Source organism: Mizuhopecten yessoensis, unplaced genomic scaffold (assembly GCF_002113885.1).
Source record: "Mizuhopecten yessoensis strain PY_sf001 unplaced genomic scaffold, ASM211388v2 scaffold7653, whole genome shotgun sequence".
Taxonomy (NCBI): domain Eukaryota; kingdom Metazoa; phylum Mollusca; class Bivalvia; order Pectinida; family Pectinidae; genus Mizuhopecten; species Mizuhopecten yessoensis.
The window spans coordinates 574,553-597,160 of NW_018407155.1; the positions used below are offsets into that span (position 1 = coordinate 574,553).

At 38.6% G+C, this 22,608-nt stretch overlaps 1 protein-coding gene across 7 annotated transcripts in view; it reads left to right on the forward strand.

Moving 5' to 3' along the window:
- LOC110454080 (neogenin-like) overlaps positions 1-22,608 on the forward strand; it is a 246,129-nt gene that overhangs the window by 123,545 nt on the left and 99,976 nt on the right. Inside the window, exon 2 of one of the 7 annotated variants that reach the window (XM_021503427.1) lies at positions 8,059-8,383. The exons of the other annotated variants lie outside the window; for them this stretch is intronic. Within the exon in view, the coding sequence (XP_021359102.1) occupies positions 8,305-8,383 (79 nt within the window). The 5' untranslated portion in view covers positions 8,059-8,304. The remainder of the gene's footprint in view (positions 1-8,058; positions 8,384-22,608) is intronic. 7 annotated transcript variants of the gene reach the window in all.

Consider the following 22,608-nt stretch of genomic DNA (forward strand, 5'->3'; position numbering starts at 1 on the left):
AGGGGCGGCGAGGAGGGGGAGGTGAGAGGAGGGGGCGGCGAGGAGGCCGGGGCGGTGAGAGGGTCGGCAAGGAGGGGCAGGTGAGGAGGGGGACATGGAAGAGAAAAGGGGAAGGCATCAGGTCAAGGTACATGTCGATTAGTCTTTCCCAACACCATTATTGATTAATCTCAGTGATTGTTTTCTACAGTGTATACATTTTCTTTGGGTTAATTCTTATACCTGATTCTGAAGATTTGGTAGAAAAACATGTTAAAAAAGACCTTTGAATAAAAACCTAAGAGGCTCCTCAATATTTGTTTAAACAAATCTTCTTTCCATTCTTCACAAAAAGAAACTGGTTGAAATGAAGATGGAAAAGTGAGAAGGGACATTACACTGGCCTGTACATTCCGGTACTTGCAGTCAAAAACATATTTTAAGATATTGCAAAATTACTCCAGTCTATCATAATAATAAAGAACAGAAATATGGTCAACCTGCTATAGAGAATATGTCTCTATTAAGAGACCACTTTTAAAATTCCCTTTGCATTTATAGTCATTGAAAACACATCTGTTAAAAGATAACCTGTGTTAAAAGACCACTTTTAACTCATTCACCCCTGAAATTTCATAATGGACTATTGCAACCTTTGAATCGGAAGAGTTCAAATGTATTTTCAGGGGTGAATGAGTTAAATCCATATTGTTGTTATTTTCTACACCTTCATTAAGAGATTACTGTGTTATGAGACCACTTTTAAAATCCCTGATAGCAGGTATTTTCATGGTGGAGATCTTCTGCAATATTAAAAATGATATTAAAAGATTTGACCTGCTGTAAGCATGTAATTGATTGATTTCCTGGTGGTGATCTCTTTATACAGGTTTTACTGTTGGTTCTGCTGTAAGAATTTAATTGATGGATTTCCTGATGGTGGTCTCTTTATACAGGTTTTACCATTGGTTCTGCTGTAAGCATGTAATTGATGGATTTCCTGGTGGTGGTCTCTTTGTACAGGTTTTACCATTGGTTCTGCTGTAAGAATGTAATTGATGGATTTCCTGATGGTGGTCTCTTTATACAGGTTTTACCGGTGGTTCCACTTTGAACTGATATATTAGACTTAAACATTTATGTTGCAACTTTTTTTGACTTCGCCAAATTCTTCTGTAAAAAATGTCATTAATACATCGTCATACTCGGCTCCCCTAAAAAAAACTTGGTAGCTGCCCGGTAGAGATTTGTCTGTTAGATTAATTATATGTAGTACAGAGGTGAATTAAAGTAGGAGTTGATAGATATACGATATTCTCAGCTTGATTTAAAGATGTTTTTATATCAAAATCAACTTATCTTATACACGAGACCTGATATCAGATCCAACAAATGTCGCGATGATAAAAAAACAGACTTCCATGTTGTCGCCCTAGTCACTCCTCACTTTTCCTGTCAGTCAAATATTCATCGTGATATTTGACACTTCTGAGGCTGAAGTGTTTGCTGTTTATTCACTTTTTTTACCAGTATTTGTATGTGGTGTAATCTGTTTCTCTGTATGGTTTAAGACAGGGTAAGATTGTTTTGGTACTTTGTAGAATTCGGTAAGAAATCTATACTAGTAGTTGTACAACTAGATAGTTTTATTTCAACAATGTTTTATTTTAAGTATAACCTTTCTGCAGTTTGAAATTCAAATTGTGTAAGGGAGGATGAAAAATGTCTTTAATTATACAAATATGAAAAACAATGAAAATGGGGAGGGGGAGGGGGGATCAAGAGTGAATGTGTAAAGCCCCCTTGGGACCCCCCATCCAGCCCTCCCAGAAACAGAAACTCATATTTGAATTAAAATATCTGTTTAAATATTTATTCCATACATTGAAACAGTAAATAATTGGCATAATAGAAAAATCAGACACCTGGTCAAAATGTGTTCAGCCCCATTTCAATAAGAAAAAAATATAAACTTTATCTGTTTTACAACTGTTATGAAACAAGTTTTTACAACTTATACTAATCACTCTTGTTGGCCCTGATGTTAGCACGCAAGGGGTTTTACTGTGGGAAGAAACTAGAGTACCTGGAGAAAACCTGTGGTTGGGCAGGTGACCCCCCCATACCTTTTCACGTCCGATCGGGAAATCAAACCTCGGGCCGCCTTAAGGAAAGGCAAGTGTGCTATCCACTGCGCCACCTGACCACCCAGAAAGAAATTTGAGTGTCAACCCTTTCATAATTTTTACAAATTCTTGCATAACGTACAGTTGTTTGAAGCACCGTCATGGAAAAAAATTAATGTATAACAGTTCGTGATTTTAACCACAGTTAGAACAGTTGTCTGTATGCATCAGTGCCACACCATTCAACAACTCAATTATAAAATATGATAAAAGGAAACAGAAACCTGTGACAGCGTTCACCACCTTCATCAGCTATGTAACACATCTATTGCTAACTATAAAATGTAAATCATTTTGAAAAACAAAGCGCTCGTTTAATTCAAATACAAAGCTTGTAACGAGACCTAATCAATGCCAGTCTTCATCAGTGAAGTGCTTATGTTTGCATGTTTTTGTGCAATGAAACCCTGTCTGATATGTGCGTTAGGTGGCTTTCATCGCAAACATCTGAAAGATCGAGATCAGTTTCAAATTTTACAAAAATCTAGGAATTGTAGCCTGAGGCAGCAAAGTAAATCTCGCAGCGTCAATAACACATCTTTCACTACAGGAGATTTAAGAGTTTATGTGACCTTGCAACCCTGATCTGGGTCTTGTATTCTCTTTGAAGGCTGTATATTTAGCTGATCCCGGGTGTTTTTCTCACTAATCGTGTTTTACTGAGAAACATTGGTGGGGTTTTGTTGGAATGGTTACGACTTTTTATTTACTCGAGGATTCTAAACTGTCGTCTGATCTTTCCTTTCAGTAAATTATACAGCATGCTAATTAACTTAATTACGCATGAAATTCATTTACTTAATTATATTTGATGCTCATTAACGAACTCTTCCATTTTCAAATGCTTTCTACAGATTTTTTACGAAACTAGTTGGAAAAGCTCAGTAAATAGTTTGTAAAAATTCAATTTTGACACAATGTTTTTATGAACGGCACTTAAGCGTCCTTAATTACATGTTCTACCAAGCTTCAGATGATAATAAGATTTTAGCGAATCCTGGTGAAAATACCTAGTTTTTGTTTACAGTTGATGTTTGGAGTAACCCAGTACATATTTAATGAAATTGCATCAATCTGATTGGTTAATGGTATCCGGATGATATTTTCAACGGAATGTTAATATTTTGATGCGACTTGACGATGATACACATTACCCCTGCACCTGATAATATTCAGTGAAAGTGTTGATGACTTTCTCCTTTAAATCCTGTAAATAAATTCAAAATTTTAAAAATCAAAGTCCTCCCATCTAGGGGAAGAAGCATTAACATTTGAGAGACATTAACCCTTTCAACAGTGTAGACCATAATGGACTCATCCATATCAATTCATGGCAGAGTCTACTGAAGTTACATAGGGGTGAAAGGGTTGTGCAGCAATTTACATTTGTATTTTCTTGACACGTGTAGGCAATAATACCTCCACTTCTGTAAAATTATTTTTCGTGAAAATTCATTGCATCCGGATAAAACTGAGTAAATGATAATCTTAAAACTGTCATGTGAAGTATTTGAAAAGTTTTGAGATATTTTACATGAATTCCTGTACCGTGCCTAATGATAGTATTAAGTGTACTTTTAGGGGCAGAGTACATTTGTATAAGGAAAAAGAATTATGAAGTTCATGCAAAGTAATTGAAAATTACTAAATTTTCAAACTTGAAACCCTCGATATTCCATGGGTTACGCTCACTTGCGATGTCTGCACCCCTAGTAGTAGACTGGCCACCGTCTCTAGAATATTAAATAATTAAGAAAAAACTAACTCTAGTAATTTTGATCACTTGGATGTCTGATTCTAGAGTTCTAAACTAGGGGGAGATAAGCTAGTAGTAAAATGCAGTCGAGAAATTCTTCATAAAAACTTAGGGGCTGGTGGCCAGTCTACCCTAGTTGATGTTGTGACTAAATCAAAGACACAATATTGGCTAGTTGATTGGTTCCAGGTAAAAATAAGTGACCAGTTGCTAGACTGATACCTGTCCTTTGAAAATTACAGAGGAGTGACACCCAACCTAAAAGCCGGTCAATTTTACTGGTCAAATTTAGGTCAATTTCACTGGTCAATTTTACTGTTAGCTGTACAATTCTTTTGATGTACATCAAAGGATCAGACTTGTCTATTTGTATCATCTACAAAGTTGTGTGTACAGAGCCTTCGATTCCGTCAGGACATATTCCAGGGGTGCAGAAAACGTAAGGGACTGTAACCCCTAGACTATGGAGGATATGAACACCTGAAGAATGACATATGATTAGGTACATGAGGAGGAGCAGGGAAATCCTTGTATCTCTTCCTGACCATCAGTAACGATGAATGGAAGTTGAGCAATCTCCCCTTTCCTGTCTGTTGTTACAGGCCCGTCCGCTGTCAGTATACATACAGATAAGGGGAAGGGGTGTCATTCTTATGATGGAGGAGAAAGTCCTGTGCCTTATCATGACCAAGCTATCTTGACCAGTGGTCATCTGATACCTGGTCAGCAGTCATCTGATCTTGACCATTGGTCAGTGCTGATGGATAGGCACCTAATGGACCCTATATATGTCGACTGGAATGGCTATTTAGATACCCTTCATAATGAAACAAAGAATTAAACTCCAGGCTCGGGGGAACTTGAAACAGCCTTAATTCAAAATGTTGATAAAATTAATATTTCTTTTGGAAATCTGTCTAAATTTGTGATATAGTCGGTATTTATTGTTCTGTGTTTGATGATATATCTGTAAACTCACATTTTGATGTAGAACTCAAAACTTCAAAATATTCAAATCTGGACATCAAAGAATCTTTTAATGACAATCAATTTGAAAAAAATAAATATTGAAGTAGGAGAATTTCAACGTCTATTAGGCAGAAGCAATTTCACCACATATTGCATATTTTGTTTCCAGCTTTAAAAAATATCCAAATATCACCTTATTCTCCCCCGGAGACACATTTGAACTCTTCCAATTCAAAGGATGGAATAGTTCATTATGAAATTTCAGGGGTGAATGAGTTAATAGACCATTACACTTAATAAGAATAAAGCCTGATAATATGTTTATATCTATAAGCTTGGTTTGTAAAGCTTTCTTAGTTTGTTGATATAAAAAGTAGAACTTTTTCAAATGTGTCTACAACCGAATGAATGGTCTTGGTCCTCGTGTCTAATTTAGAACATCAAAATATGCTGCCTTTTTAAGATCTAAGGATTTTATTCGAATAGTTAAGAAGATGCATTGACAGAGAATTTGTTTTTATGATGTGAGGTTAAGCTAACTATGCTTAGACAACTATACTCATTACAAGTTTAGTCACAAAATCATTGACTTTCAAAGTTGTAATAAAATGAAATCATGTGATTTTGATCAGCTTTCCGAAAAAGATTTCAAACACACTTTCAGAAGAATTTTATTTACATAATTGATGGTTAAATGCACTATTCTGATGCTGAATGTAATTTTCCCATAAAGAAATGAGATGTTTTTACAGATCATGTAGATAAATTGCATATGAAAAACTTATAAAATGGACGTATGTTGTATTGGTATGCATAGTATACACATGAAGGTGTAACTTTGTGTCAAAATATCTATTTGCTGCAAGTTTACATATTTCAGGGGTAATTTTATTTTAGTGCTTTTGCGTTTTCCTTAGGCAAAAAGCTGAATATTAAATAGTGGAAAATTTCTCTGGTAAACATTTTATGGTATTAAAATCTGTATGTCAGATAACGGTACTAGCTGTTATTGGTGGATATAGATTTTGTATGAAATCTGTGCGTCAGATAGCGGTACTAGCTGTTATTTGTGGAAATATATTTTGTATGAAATCTGTGGCATCTTTTAAGTCTTTAAACGGACTGTATGTTGGGGTAAACATTTTGTGCAAACTTCATGCATCCTTAAATATTTACTGCCTAAAGCCTCTCTTTTGTTAGGAGAAGCACTTTAGGTTTGTATTGTACTTGTTATAGGATTTGTACAGTGAATTATATGATGTTTATTGTGACCGTTACCGTCCCTCAGGGAAAATTCTGGAAGCTGAAAGTAATAGGCCTTTTTTTTTTTTAGCAATTTCAAGTCATGATTAGCTGAACATCAAATATTACAGGGATATGAAAGTAAAGTTGTAAAACTAAAAGAGAATGGAAACAGCCGGGATCAGTTCCAGTTTTTTAGGCCCCTGGGACCCCATGACCCTCCAGGATTACCCCTGTTCGAGATATTTTTTTAGGGCCCCAGGACCCCATAGCCCATCCATGATTACCCGTGTTCCCTACATGTATTGACACAGTTTTTAGGCCCCCATGGCCCCTCCATGATTATACCCCTGTTCCTTACATGTATATATACAGTTTTTAGGCCCCCATGGCCCCTCCATGATTACCCCTGTTTCCTACATGTATATATACAGTTAGTTTTTAGGCCCCCATGGCCCCTCCAGGATTACCCCCGTTTCCTACATGTATATATACAGTTTTAAGGCCCCAATGGCCCTTCCATGATAACCCTGTTTCCTACATGTATATATACAGTTTTTAGGCCCCCATGGCCCCTCCAGGCTTACCCCCGTTCCCTACATGTTTATATACAGTTTTAAGGCCACCATGGCCCCTCCATGATAACCCCTGTTCCCTACATGTATATATACAGTTTTTAGGCCCCCATGGCCCCTCCAGGATAACCCCTGTTCCCTACATGTATATATACAGTTTTTAGGCCCCCATGGACCCTCCAGGATTACCCCCGTTCCCTACATGTTTATATACAGTTTTAAGGCCACCATGGCCCCTCCAGGATTAACCCTGTTTCCTACATGTATATATACAGTTTTTAGGCCCCCATGGCCCCTCCAGGATTACCCCCGTTCCCTACATGTTTATATACAGTTTTAAGGCCCCCATGGCCCCTCCATGATAACCCCTGTTCCCTACATGTATATATACAGCTTTTAGTGCCCCATGGCCCCTCCAAGATACAGTTTTTAGGGCAGAAGACCCTATTGCCCCTCTAGGAATACCCCTGTTCCCTACATGTAAGAGATATAGTTTTAAGGGCCCCAGGACCTCATGGTCCCTCTATGATTACCCCTGTTCCCTACATGCTACAGATACGGTTTTTAGGGCAGAAGACCTTTTTTCCCCTCTAGGAATACCCCTGTTTCCTTCATGTTAGAGATATAGTTTTAAGGGCCCCAGGACATCATGGCCCCTCTAAGATTACCCCTGTTCCCTACATGCTACAGATACAGTTTTTAGGGCAGAAGACCCTATTGCCCCTCTAGGAATACCCCTGTTTCCTTCATGTTAGAGATATAGTTTTAAGGGCCCCGGGACCACATGGCCCCTCTAGGATTACCCCTGTTCCCTACATGCTACAGATACTGTTTTTAGGGCCCCAGGACCCCATGACCCCTCTAAGATTTCCCCTGTTCCCTACATGCTACAGATACAGTTTTTAGGGCAGAAGACCCTATTGCCCCTCTAGGAATACCCCTGTTCCCTACATGTTAGAGATATAGTTTTAAGGGCCCCAGGACCCATGGCCCTCTAGGATTACCCCTGTTCCCTACATGCTACATATACTCTAGGATCCCAATGGCCCTCTAGGATTACCTCTGTTCCCTACATGCTACAGATACTCTAGGATCCCATGGCCCCTCTAGGATTACCCCTGTTCCCTACATGCTACAGATACTCTAGGATCCCATGCCCCCTCTAGGATTACCCCTGTTCCCTACATGCTACAGCTACTCTAGGATCCCATGGCCCCTCTAGGATAACCCCTGTTCCCTACATGCTACAGATACTCTAGGATCCCATGGCCCCTAGCTACATGTAAGAGATACTGTAGCTATCTGTTGCTTGCTACACTGTATGCTAACTGTTTGCTCTGTTGTGTTGTAGGTAAGTGTTCCAGTGTCTGATCGCCACACAGCAGTGAGATACCAGTCGGCTATATTGACTGGGAGAGTAAGAGAGAGAGCACTAGGCTACAAGGCTTCACAGCCAACCATAACAAAGTGGCAGGCAGGACCAGTGTAGGACCCGCGTCTCCACGATGTTGTTGTGAACAAAAATCGGTGGAGAAATGTTAAAAAAATGTGCTTTGATGGTTATGTGTGACCTTGGAATTATAATCTTCCTCAAATAATGGGATTTAATGGCTGTTTATACACACAACTGGTGATCGGTGGGGTCCTGGGGATATTAGCCTTGGTACACTGTGAAGGTAAGACCGGTGTAGCGGAGGGCACTAATGTTATGTGTACAGGGTATCAGCATGCTGGTGTCAGCCCTGGGATATTGAAAATATCAGCTAGTTGTTGTATTGGGATTTTCGAGTCTCTATTTGTAATGTTTGAAATATCGTAAATATTGATAAGGATATATAGAACAGGGATGTTGAGGGGTGGGGTGGGGATGTTGGGGGGTGGGGCGGCGATGCAGCAGAGAGATCGTAAATATTGGTAGGATTATTGGGGGAGAGAGGCAGAGGGGTCAATATCTTGAGTATATATTGTTGTAAGGATATAGAACCAAGTGTTGGAGTCAGGGATGTTTTGGGAGGGGGGCAGCTGAGTCAAAAAGATCGTTAATATTGGTAAGGATATAGGGATCAACTTGGAATATTGAAACGTGTAATAATATTATATCATTGGGTATTGTGTATACTTTATTGATGAACAATTCAGTTATCGAGACACAATTGGGTCATCAATGTTGAGAAATTGGTTCATCAATCAGTGTACAGGTCAACGGAACTAGTCCATGTGATATTGTATTGGTAATAATAGATCTCTAGAGAAGACGTTTGAATAATGGTAAGGGTAGGTCTCTATGGACTCTGTCAGTGATAATGAATATTTATACTACACAGAGGGAGTTAACTCATTCACCCCTGAAATTTCAAAATGAACAATTCCAATCCTTGAATTGGAAGAGTTCAAATGTGTCTTCAGGGGTGAATGAGATGAGATAGAAGTAGAGGGTGTCAGTGTGAACACTTGGATATATAGAACAATGTGTCCCAGTACAATAAAATAAAACACGTAAATAACAATAGACCAGGTCTTGTCACCGGGTCATACAGGCGTGTGGCATCAATGTACGTGAGTGTATCAATGCTGGGATTACTTGTACTCCATGCAGGCTACCATTAGAGAAAGGGGCACAGTACTTGCTGTTCTGCTAGGGTTCGTGAGTGATGGTTTTAGTCAGTGTGTTAGGTATGAGTGGTGGTGCTAGCCGAAGAGTGCTACTTGATGTAGTATAGAGAAAGTGCTGGTGCTAGTCAAATAGTGCTACTTGATGTGGTATAACGTAGATGGTGGTGCTAGTCAAATAGTGCTACTTGATGTGGTATAACGTAGATGGTGGTGCTAGTCAAATAGTGCTACTTGATGTGGTATAACGTAGATGGTGGTGCTAGTCAAATAGTGCTACTTGATGTGGTATAACGTAGATGGTGGTGCTAGTCAAATAGTGCTACTTGATGTGGTATAACGTAGATGGTGGTGCTAGTCAAATAGTGCTACTTGATGTGGTATAACGTAGATGGTGGTGCTAGTCAAATAGTGCTACTTGATGTGGTATAACGTAGATGGTGGTGCTAGTCAACCAGTTAATAGCTTATGATGAGAGTGGACCACATATCGGGGCATCAGGTCATTGACTGATATCAAAATACTTCTAGTTAAATTGTTGGGGTCCCACATTAAGGATGTAGATGCCCTATAGCAATCACAAGTTATCTCGGAGTTAAAACAAAAAATAATGATTTTTTTGGCTGGTGATACACGGTGATACGCAGATGTAAAATTTCCAATGTTAAAGTTAAGGTCACTTGCTAAAAATAAACCATAGGGGTCTGAACAAGCGCATGGCAGGGCCCTCGCTGAATTGTCAGTGCTGTAGTAAATATCAGGTATACTGATGGACCTGATAATGGGGCATCATGTTGTAATGTTATGACATACAGCCTCGGGACATTCAATAATTAGCTGTAGTACTTCCGATATTCCACTGTGTATCTGATATGACTCGTTGCCTACAGTAATGCTAAACATTGATGCGTATTAATAGTATGGGACATTTTTGAATAATTGTACACGGTATAGGCCAGGCTAGGCATAAGACATCTCAACACCAGGTCAATGGAGCCGCCGTGATATTGAAACATCAGCCGAGTCTCCCAGATACATCGGTGTGAAGTGTCAATAAGGTTCGTGAAACTTGAATAATTGTAGGCCTTGAGATCCTAAATCAAGAAAAAAATGGATGATGTGTAACAGGATGTGTTGTTCGTAAGCTCTGGGTGTGCAGGTTATCTGACATGGCCGACATAAATAGACCGTTCTTTTTAAACACATTTCCTATCCATTTGCTGTTAATGGAGGAACTGAAATAAAAACCTGTCAGCTCCGGTGTGATGTAACACGCGGCAGGTCTCGTTGATGAATGTAAGGGCCACGTTATATATAATCTTGTCGACCTCGCAAGCTTATATTTTTTACTGCAGTTACATTCCCAGTTACCTGGGGTTTGGAAGTGTGCTGAGTTTTCTTAGATCACTGCAGATGTAAAAACACAGAAATATTTCAGGATTTGGAGGTGTGAAATATTTTCTTGTATTGTTGCAAATGAAAAAAAACACCTAGACTTTGCATGATGTTTTCTTGTATGCTTGCACTTGAGAAAACGCGCACACACAAAAATGTACGGGTTCAAATGTGTGAAATGTTATCTTGTATTGTTGCACTCCAAAAAAAAAAAAAGTTTTAGGATTTAGAGGTGTGAAGTGTTTTAAGTATTTCAACATGAAAAAAATCCAGAAAGTATTTCAGGGTTGGTGTTAGTAATTTTGCAAGTAAATATCCTACAGATTTTTCAGGCATTGCTAGTTTGTAAATGTGCAATGTTTTCCTAGCTCATTACAAATCAATTACTTCTAAACAAGTTTTTGCAGAGACAAGTGATATTGTGTTACATCATTTCTCTCAAAAAAGCTGTAGAAATTGGAGGTGGCAATGTATCCTTAGAATTAAGATCCTGTAAAACAGAAATTAAGGGGAGGTTAGAAAAGCCCCATTGCAGCGGAACAGGACTCCTTAAATGTTTGGATTTCTCTAGATTTGAGCCAGTGTTTAGCTCGTAGGTAATTCTAGATAAGAGTCGGTTAGTAGCTCATAGGTAATGGTAGAAATCAAGGCATTGATGTGTCCTAAACTTAAATGGTAGGATTTTGCAAGATTTGAGCCAGTTGGTGGCTCAAAGGTAGCGGTAGAAATCAAGGCAGTGATGTATCCAGGACCATTTTGTTTTGGAGGTAGCCGAGCAATGAGGCAAGTGATGAATTTGTTTCCTCTGCTCCTGGGATATACCAGTTGAGATATGTCCGTGTCTATATGATAGGCAGTATAGCCGGTGTACTACGTCATATGACATGTTTTATTGGTCAGCTGTGCACAATTTCCTTTCCATCCTTAGTTCGATGTTATAACTTCAGTTGTCAACAACGGCCATTTTCAAATTATTTATTGACTTATCAAAATTTTACAGCTCATCAAAATATATATTGGGTCCAGAAATAACCATTAAACCACAGCTGTGTAGCTTGGATTTTCTGCTTATTGTGAAAATAAAAATAATACCAGCCAAGGAATTGAACCTCGGCGGGCTTGCTGGTATGCACTGGTACAACTTTGGGCATAAGGGGCAACTTGTGTTGGACTTCTAAAGGGGTCTTTAATATATTGTATAAATGTTGTTAACTCATTCAACCCTGAAGACACATTTGGACTCTTCCAATTCAAAGGTTGGAATAGTTCATTACAAAATATCAGGGGTGCATTTGGGAAGCCCTTTTGTGGAAATATTGATAGTCTATGACAACTGTAGCGTTGTTAATGATATTTCTATGTGAAATATGATTAAAAGCTGTAAGAGCCGTGAGGAAGTTGCTACTGTTCTTAGGGATCCGCGTTACATTGCCATAAAATGGTAGCTATCGCCATAAAACGGTAGCTATTGCCATAAAGCGGTAGCTATAAAGGTACAGAAGCTCTAGTGAACCATTTCTGGAAAAAAAACCATTTGTTAAGACTATCATGAAAGAATAACAAAGATGAAACAAACAAATCAACAACAGTGGTTTTACTGTGAAAATGCAAAGAGGCCAGACTAGGATTTGAACCCTTGACCTCCGATCATTATACTATCGCTCTAACCAACTGAGTTACCTTGTCAACTGGATTACCCTGGCCAAGTGGCACTGCAGTTATATCCAGAACAAAATTAACTCATTCACCCCTGAAATTTCATAATGAACTATTCTCACCTTTGAATTGGTAGAGTCCAAATGTGTCTTCAGGGGTGAATGAGTAAAGGGAAGGTTACTGTATGTACATATGGGATAATGAGCAAAAAGGCCAGGTGGTAGAAAAACAAAATACTATTTCTTGTCTTTTGTGATTTGTTTTCTGGACATGTACAACGTATTTGGCCTTGGATCTCGAGGTTAATTTTGATATATTTCTGATTATATTGGAGTCTATTCGCCTGACACCTGTAGTTTATACATTTCTGGACACTTTTGATTAGTTTGGCCTTCTGGACTCCTGCCTTATTGTGATATACACCAATACCCTTCACTCTGTTGTTCGCTATGTTAATTGTGATGAATTGTTGAAGACTTTTGATTAGTTTGGCCTTCTTGACTTCTGCTTTTTGTGATATATACTAATGCCCTTCACTGTACTGCCTGGTATCTACACCCCACCCCTAGCTCAGGCCTACGGTAAGAGATGTATGACCAGGGGTACAGAGTATCCTTTACCCATTATCTCCAAACTTGTGATAAAACTCAGGTTTTTCATTTAGAAACTTTCCCCATTGATGCTAATGATGCTGGAATCTTGTCTGGATCTTCATCAGTCGGTATGTGCAGTGACCTTGAAATTGGGGCAAAGTCATTCATTTGAATTCTGAAGCCACTAATGAGGGACTGCTGTTCTGTAATCTCGTCCTGGTTGAGTTTATACCACAAGGCCAAACTGTTCCGATTCTTTGTACAACTGTTCTTGTACCATTGCTGGCACCATTGGCAATCTTGAACACTTTAATTATATTTGTTGTAACACTTACCAATGTTGATTTTGTCCTCGCAACAAAGATGACAGTTAATTAAGTGTTTTAATTTTCTGTTGGTCTATTTACACTTTCATCCACACAACGTTTTCATCAAGACTTTGTGTATAACTCTTTTTATCAAATTCATGAATGTATATATCTTCAGAAGAACTAGGCCAATTCATCTTTTGTAGGTCACTGTGACCTATTATTCCTTGTTCACTGACTTTCGTTAGACTTCATTAGTAACTATAGACAAATTAAGTCTTTGTGATTAGCAAAATTTCCATCAAGGCAGGAGTAAATGTATTTTAAGTATGTTTTACGAAAAAGATATTTTGGAGAAAATTTATTATATTTTCCTGGTAACTTTGTTTTCTGGTGATTTTGTGGACATGTGTAAGTCTAGGAATTACTGTGGAGGTGTTACTGCAGTGTAGACAATACATGTCTATAGATTTACTGTTGTATACAGGCCAGTGTACATGCTGTAGTGTTATGGCCCCTATATGTGTGGTGTGTGATAGCCTGCTTGGCATCTGGATGTAAGATGGCATGACAGCCTGCTATTTAGACTGGACACAGCTATGTTGGGTAAACAATCAGCTGTGATAACACTCACTGCTCAGGACCCTATACTGGAGAAATAGGAAACTTTTAACCTCTAGGGAGCTGATGCATCAAAGTGTTACACTCACTGCTCAGGACCCTATACTGGAGAAATAGGAAACTTTTAACCTCCAGGGAGCTGATGCATCAGAGTGTTACACTCAACCACTGGGGACCTTATACATGGAAGTGTTACACTCAACCACTGGGGACCTTTAACATAAGAAATATAACACTTTGAACATACTCTACTTAATTCCCTCTGTATTCAATATAGTATGATTTAAAAAAAAAAAATGCACATACATATATGCAGCTTGCATTAGTCAAGGAGTATATATATAAGTAAGACTTCTTTAAAGGGCAAGTGTTAATATGCATGGTTATTCAAACTTTCAACATTTAAAGTAAAGATGTAAAATGATGCAATACTATCATTGAAAGATTGCATAGGGATTCATGTACAGATAATAAATTTCCTTCAGTTTTCGTGCATAAACAGATTAATTTAATGTCTGTACGACTACAAAGGTGAATGTTTTTTTATCACTATAGACCATAATGGACTTACCCAGATCAATGCATGGTAGAGTTTATTATAGCTACATAGGGGTGAAAGGGTGTAAATAGCTGTTCTACATTTTGTTCTGGATAAAAAGTGTTATCAAGAAAATTGATAAAGATATAAAAAAAAATATTGGCAAGATGCAACAGCCAGACACTGGTAATAAATCTGTTCTAGTAAAGTCATTCACCCCTGACATTTCATAATGAACTATTCCAATCTTTGAATTGGAAGAGTTTAAATGTGTATTTAGAGGTAAATTGGTTAAGTCTAGTTAAATCTTGTTATGTTCAATAATATAGGACATCATATATATAGAAAACAAGCTGTCTCATGGTTTGTAAGCATGTTGACACAATCCCTGACTCCCTCCCCAACCTCCATCAATCCCCACCTCACACACCCAATTAAAAAAAAGCTAGACAAAAAACCTGTAAGACGTGAACGCCCCTTTAGCTCTGTGGTTGACCTATAAATAGCAACAGTGAGTGACCTTGGCATTGATATTGTGACCCTGAAATGCAAACTTATTCACCGATTTTTGATACTTAACCTTTGTATATAATTTAATGGAAATCTGTTGATTAAGGAAGTCAGTAGAGTGGTGACAAGGAATCGGGACATGACAGACACGAGTAACATGTTATGCCCCCCTCCCCCTCCTTCGAAAAATGCTATTCCGTCCTTGCGTATTGCAGAGTTATCTTCTTTTGGGAGCAGGTATTGATTGTTACGTCATTGGTCTGTGTGAGAAAATTACGACGTTTTCTCAAAAATTGATGACGTTATTCTCACAAACAGGTGACATAACAATCAATACCTGCTCCCAAGAGAAGATAACTCTGCAATATGCAAAGACGGAATAGGCATAAAAAGAATTTAAGTCTTCTATTTGTCATGTGTTTTGTCCATTGCTTTTGAATTGGAGAGCATGCATGGTCTTAGTTTTGATAATCAAAAAGGAGATTCTTTGACTAGCTTGTTGTAAATCTGTCGGTAAAACTACCACTGGAACCAGGACTGTCAGAGGAATTTTTGACAGAGCACCGCTTTCATCTACAAAAGTAAATATTGACATTTTAATTTTGAGATTGCATCTGAGTGTGGATCCAAACACCAAACACAACAAAAACTCATGTGTACACATTCAGAATAAATATAAATCTCATTAAGAAATTGATTGATAAAATGCAGGGCACTGCATAACACAAATAGAATATTCATTAACCCTTTCACCCCTAAGTAACTTTAGTAGACTCTCCCATGTATTAATATGGATGAGTCTAATATGGTCTACAGTGGTGAAAGGGTTAAATGATCAGGCAGAATTAGAATGTCCAATGATCAAACTATCGGACAGGAATGAAATAAAAGAAAATATAGTATTAGGTTATCACAGAGAAATTACCGGACTTGTTTAGAAGTGCAGCACACATTGTATAGGACATTATGGGATGGGGGGTGTTTGCTAGGTCATTCAACTTGTGATTAAACACTAGAAATCACATGTTTGACTGCCACTACAGCTGAAATTTGATTCCGTAAATTAAAAAATATTCCGTTCTTTAAACCATTCAATTTGTTAATGGGTTTCTGCCTGGCACAACACAGAACATTATTTGAAAATATTTGCTTTTAGATTTTTGTTGTTTGCACAAAAGTAGCGAAATATTGGAAATTCATTGAAAAAAACATAAAATAGAAATGAGGTTGCTCAAATACAATTGGAAAATTGGCATCAAATGAAAATACAGTTTCATCACTTCATTGATTGCCTGTAATAAACAGGTAATTACACAAATTAATATTGTTTCTGATTCACGCTTTGAAAGTCAACATTTCATTGTGTTGACATATAGGACTGAACATTTTAAATATGGTGTAGAATCCAAATAAAGGGGGACAACTCCAATAATTGAAACCAGATGACAGTAATTCACTCTCGCTTCCTGGAGATGGCATAAATAACCTTTGAACTTTATACATTACGATTTGTTTATTGATGCAGACTCTCAATGTTTTTTGTAGATTTAGAAATAAAACCGAGTTACAGCATTTTATTCCAAACTTAAATGTCAGCCTGTCAGAGGGGGAAGAGACGGAGGAGAAATTAACTACATGTGTTATCTAATGGTATACAGACCTTGTACATACCAGCTTATACCAGGGATCTAAAATCTGTCAAAGAATATGTGCAGCTATTTGAATTGTTTGCCTGTCATTCGAGTGTGCAGTAATCGTGGTAGACCCTGGTGCATGGTTAACACATGTAGGTAATAGCTCTGGAATGATTTGTAATGAGCTCACCTGGACATCACTCTCATGTTTACTGGTGCACATGGCATTGTTTGGCTGACTCACCTACATAATTGTTTCTTGAATGAAAAAAAAAGAAGATGAAAGCATAATTGTATTTATGAATTAACATAAATATGAATGACTTGTTTGTGGAGGGTCTTGGGTCCTTACAACAGTTAACGTTCTAGGAAGAGGGTGTCCACAGAGGATCAGGCTAATAGAAGGCTGCTTAACCCATTCACACCTAAAGTCACATTTGAACCTTACCAAAGCATAGACTGGGCATGTCCAGTTTAAATAGTTAGGGGTGAATGAGTTAAGGATCCCCGTACTACTGCCAAAAAACGAAACTATGCTTTTAAACCAATATTTTCTGGCATGACTATAGCTTTGATAAATAACTTTTGAAAAGAAATTAAACCATTCCTGGTGGGATTTTTATGAGAAAGGAAATTAAGGGGAGGTAACTATATAGAAAAAACACAGTGCAGTGGTACATGGATCCTTAAGGAGGTTAAGGGGAGGTTACTGTGTATAGGTAAAACTACAGTGCAGTGGGACAGGGATACTTAAGGAGGTTAAGGGGAGGTTACTGTGTATAGGTAAAACCACAGTGCAGTGGGACAGGGATCCTAAAGGAAGTTAAGGGGAGGTTACTGTATATAGGAAAAACCACAGTGTAGTGGGACAGGGATCCTTAAACATGTCACAGCACATCAGTATCATTACCTGGACACTGCAGCAGGGAAAAACAAGTTTAAAATAAAAGTAAATAGTATGTGTTTTTTTTATTACAGACTTTACGAAATTTAAAGAAAAGGCAAACAAAATGCGATTACAGAGTGATGGTATATGAAACATTTGGAAACTGGAGATTATTTGATTAACTGTTGTGAAGGACTTTGTAGTCAGAAATAAAACATGGAATATTTCTTTATTTGCCTGAAGTCTTTTCTGTCCTGTTGATAACACCAGTATTTTTGTGATAGAAAAAATCAATTTGTATCCCCGGGTTTGAGCTTTTCCAAACATAATGCTGTTACTTTCACTAATTACGAACTGAAAATCAAATAGAAAAGAAATAAAAAGATCTTGGCTCCTTGTGAAGGTATTTTTGTCTGGAAGCATATCTTGTCAATTATCTCTGGCTAGAAGCTCTCTTTGCTTACAGTCAGACTGGTTCAGGGTTTGGCAGGATATATATATAAATTTTGACTCAATACTTTCTATAGCATAAAATAACTTTATTGAAAATATTGAAATTTTGTTATAACCGTATATGCAATACGGTTTCGCAACATATTTCTGTGGGGATGATATTTTTGCGATTTCGCAGATTAATAACTTGATTGCAAAAAAATGACAAGCGTAAAAATGTGACGTTATAATAACTTCATACACTTACTTGTTGTTGCTTTCTATGCTGCCATTAAGCCTATTCCTTTGACTGTTTGACACTTTATTTGCCGAGTGTCCAGTTGTTGTGCTAAAACACTGCGAAAATTTAGTTCTTTCACATGTCTAGATCATGATTATATCATCCGTGTAAATTTAATTTTCTAATTTTGGGACAAAATTGCAAAAATTTAAGACTGTGAATAACCTTGGTAATTATAAAAATCATATCGCAAATTGCTGTATTTTACCTAAAAGTAAAGGAAAGTTACATATGTAAATGTTATTCAGGGAAACACTGATGCATTTTTTAATGGGGAGGATATCAAAGCCTCATTTTCACATTCGTTAATTGTGTCAAAGTCGTATTTGTTACCGTGGTTATGAACTTCTACAAGATGATGTGCTGTATTTAATGAATAGATAGACCCTGATAGCCTCAGTAATCATTTCATATCCAGGACCTGATGCTCTGGGTAATTATTTCATCAGGGACATGATGCGCTACAGAATTATTTTGTGCAGTACTTAGACATTGATGGTAGTCTCTGTAATTATTTCAGTCATATAGTCCTACTCTTGGAACATGTTTTCATTGGGAGATGTTTATAGGCAAGAGGGTGAAATTGATGTGGAGGAAATTAATGTTAGGGAAAAATGATATTGAGATGGATGAGAGAGGTGAAGGGGAGGGGGTAAAGGTGACTTAGTATACAGAAATACAACAGTACATCACTGTGTAGGGTTCAATCAATGACAGTTGGAACCACATCATGAGGACTGCTGATCCTCTATAACCAGTAGATTACATTGAGATCTGTGTCACAACTAGATAGCCTGCTGTTAGGCACACTTGTGTAATCCCTTTACATTTTGATTGACAGAAGAATATTTAGACTGGCCACCAGTCCCTAAGATTTTGTGAAGAATTTCCCATCTGCATTTTACTTCTAGGTTATCTCCCCTTATTTTGAGAACTTTTGAGTTTCGATCTTGAATCAGACATCCAAATGATCAAAATTAACTTTTACTGAAAAATTCCTTTGTATGTTTCCCTTAATTATCACCTTATTCCTTTATAATGACTGAATTGTGGAAAAATATTATAATGGCAGGATAAAATATTATAATGGCAGGATAAAATATTATAATGGCAGGATAATGATGTCTTACTGTAATTGTAAAGAGCTATATGTGTGATGGTTACTGTCCTCCTAGACTTAAACTCATTCACCCCTATAATTTCTAAAATGGACTTGCCCAGCCTTTGATTTGGTAAGATTCAAATGTGACTGTAGGGGTGAATGGGTTAATAACTGTATTCCTTACTTGTTGCTATACTGGCGTTTCTTCCTGTCAAACATGACAACTTATTTTGGTAGTTATAACTCTGGGACCTGTAAACATTTCTGACCAAGACTTTCCATTTTCTCATCATTCCTGACCTAGATTTGACCTGAACCATTTTGCTGACCCTATCTAGAGGTTGTATAAATATATAATATCCCTTTCATCAATCTTCGGACTGTCGTTCACTTTGTAGGGACTAGTTGGTATATGTAGTGGAATCGACTTTATATACAAACTGCCCAACTTCCATCCAACGTATTTAACAGGATGTGTGATCTGAGAGGAAGGTCACAGAGGTCATGCTATGAGAGGTCACAGGTTGTGAGGTGACAATGGTCAGACTGTAAAAGGTCATTGCGGTTTGTAAGGTCAAGCTTTGATAGGTCACAGGTCGTGAGGTGATGCTGTGATTGATTCTTGATGTCACGGCTGTCCGTGAAAACTACACTACGACACACTGAGGTTCTCATCAAAAGAGGTTTTTGAAAGATGAGGAAGCTTAAAATTATATATAGAATCAAAGTCATGTTGGATGGGAAATCACAACTAATGTCATGGGTGTTACTTAAAGGTATTTTCAAAAAAAAAACAAAACCAAAAAACCAAAAAAAAAATCTGTCGCATTCAGACAACAGAACAAATCTTTGAAATCATATTTGAGAAATGAGAACGATGCTGTGCGTTTGGATAAGACAAGTTATACTGTGCACATTTGCCTAGCAGTATAGCATCAGTACTATTATACAAATTGTGTAGTATCAGGATATGTCCGTATTTGTATGACATTAGCTATTGCAATGACATTGAATCTCATACAAACAAAAATGGATGTATATAGTATCCGTAAAATACCAGTATAGTTCCAGTGGTACAGCACAGCATCAGTGGGCATCAGAGACTGTACTCTACAACATCAGTGGGCATCAGAGACTGTACTCTACAGCATCAGTGGGCATCAGGGACTGTACCCTACAGCATCAGTGGACATCAGAGACTGTACTCTACAGCATCAGTGGACATCAGAGACTGTACTCTACAGCATCAGTGGGCCTCAGAGACTGTACTCTACAGCATCAGTGTGCATCAGAGACTACTCTACAGCATCAGTGGGCATCAGAGACTATACTCTACAGCATCAGTGGGCATCAGAGACTGTACTCTACAGAATCAGTGGGCATCAGAGACTGTACACTACAGCATCAGTGGGCATCAGAGACTGTACTCTACAGCATCAGAGGGCATCAGAGACTGTACTCTACAGCATCAGGGGGCATCAGAGACTACCCTACAGCATCAGTGGGCATCAGAGACTGTCTCTACAGCATCAGTGGGCATCAGAGACTCTACTCTACAGCATCAGTGGGCATCAGAGCCTGTACTCTACAGCATCAGTGGGCATCAGAGGCTACTCTACAGCATCAGTGGGCATCAGAGACGTTACTCTACAGCATCAGTGGGCATCAGAGACTATCCTCTACAGCATCAGTGGGCATCAGAGACTCTACTCTATAGCATCAGTGGGCATCAGAGACTGTACTCCACAGCATCCGTGGGCATCAGAGACTGTACCCTACAGCATCAGTGGCCATCAGAGACTGTACTCTACAGCATCAGTGGGCATCCGAGACTGTACCCTACAGCATCAGTGGACATCAGAGACTGTCCTCTACAGCATCAGTGGGCATCAGAGACTGGACTCTACAAAATCAGTGGGCATCAGAGACTGTACACTACAGCATCAGTGGGCATCAGAGACTGTCTCTACAGCATCAGTGGGCATCAGAGACTCTACTCTACAGCATCAGTGGGCATCAGAGCCTGTACTCTACAGAATCAGTGGGCATCAGAGCCTGTACACTACAGCATCAGTGGGCATCAGAGACTGTCCCCTACAGCATCAGTGGACATCAGAGACTACTCTACAGCATCAGTGGGCATCAGAGCCTGTACTCTACAGCATCAGTGGGCATCAGAGACTATCCTCTACAGCATCAGTGGGCATCAGAGACTGTACTCCACAGCATCCGTGGGCATCAGAGACTGTACCCTACAGCATCAGTGGCCATCAGAGACTGTACTCTACAGCATCAGTCGGCATCAGAGACTGTACTCTACAGCATCAGCGGGCATCAGAGACTGTACTCTACAGCATCAGCGGGCATCAGAGACTGTACTCTACAGCATCCGTGGGCATCAGAGACTACTCTACAGCATCAGGGGGCATCAGAGACTACCCTACAGCATCAGTGGGCATCAGAGACTACCCTACAGCATCAGTGGGCATCAGAGACTGTCTCTACAGCATCAGTGGGCATCAGAGACTCTACTCTACAGCATCAGTGGGCATCAGAGACGTTACTCTACAGCATCAGTGGGCATCAGAGACTATCCTCTACAGCATCAGTGGGCATCAGAGACTGAACTCTACAGCATCAGGGGGCATCAGAGACTACTCTACAGCATCAGTGGGCATCAGAGACTGTACTCTACAGCATCAGTACTGCTCAGCCTCCCACATTCCTGTAGCATTGAGTCAGTAGATCTGGGCATTGACTAGATATGATGATGTGCCAGATAAAGAGGATCATAAATTATATAGGGGGGGGCCCTATCTATTGCCTGTGTGAATAACTTAATATCATAATTTGATCTACGGCCCCTTAATGGTCTGAACTGTTCATTAAATGTTGACCCCCCCTCCATGCACACACCAATTACTACACACAGAATCGGCTGGCTGCAGACATCACGTCTACTGTGATTCACTTACTCCCTAAATCATTGTGATACCATGCAGTTTGGACATCCCGTTAGAGTTCCTAACATCCCGTTAGAGTTCCTAACATAGATGTTTCCTGCACCAGCATTTCACCATGAAAAAGATAAACAATTATCATGTCCAAGACAACAACAGTTCAAAAAAAAAATTAAAAAATTTCGGCTTCATCTGAAAAATGAAATTAGAAATGACAATATCTTAGGAAGATAAGGCTGTAAATTTGCAAAATAGTTAAAGAGACGCAAACCAAACCTCTCATTAGTAAACTTCAATAGATATTGATCTTCTTCCTCTTTAAGGTCTGTTACACAGACCTATTACCAGTTGAAAA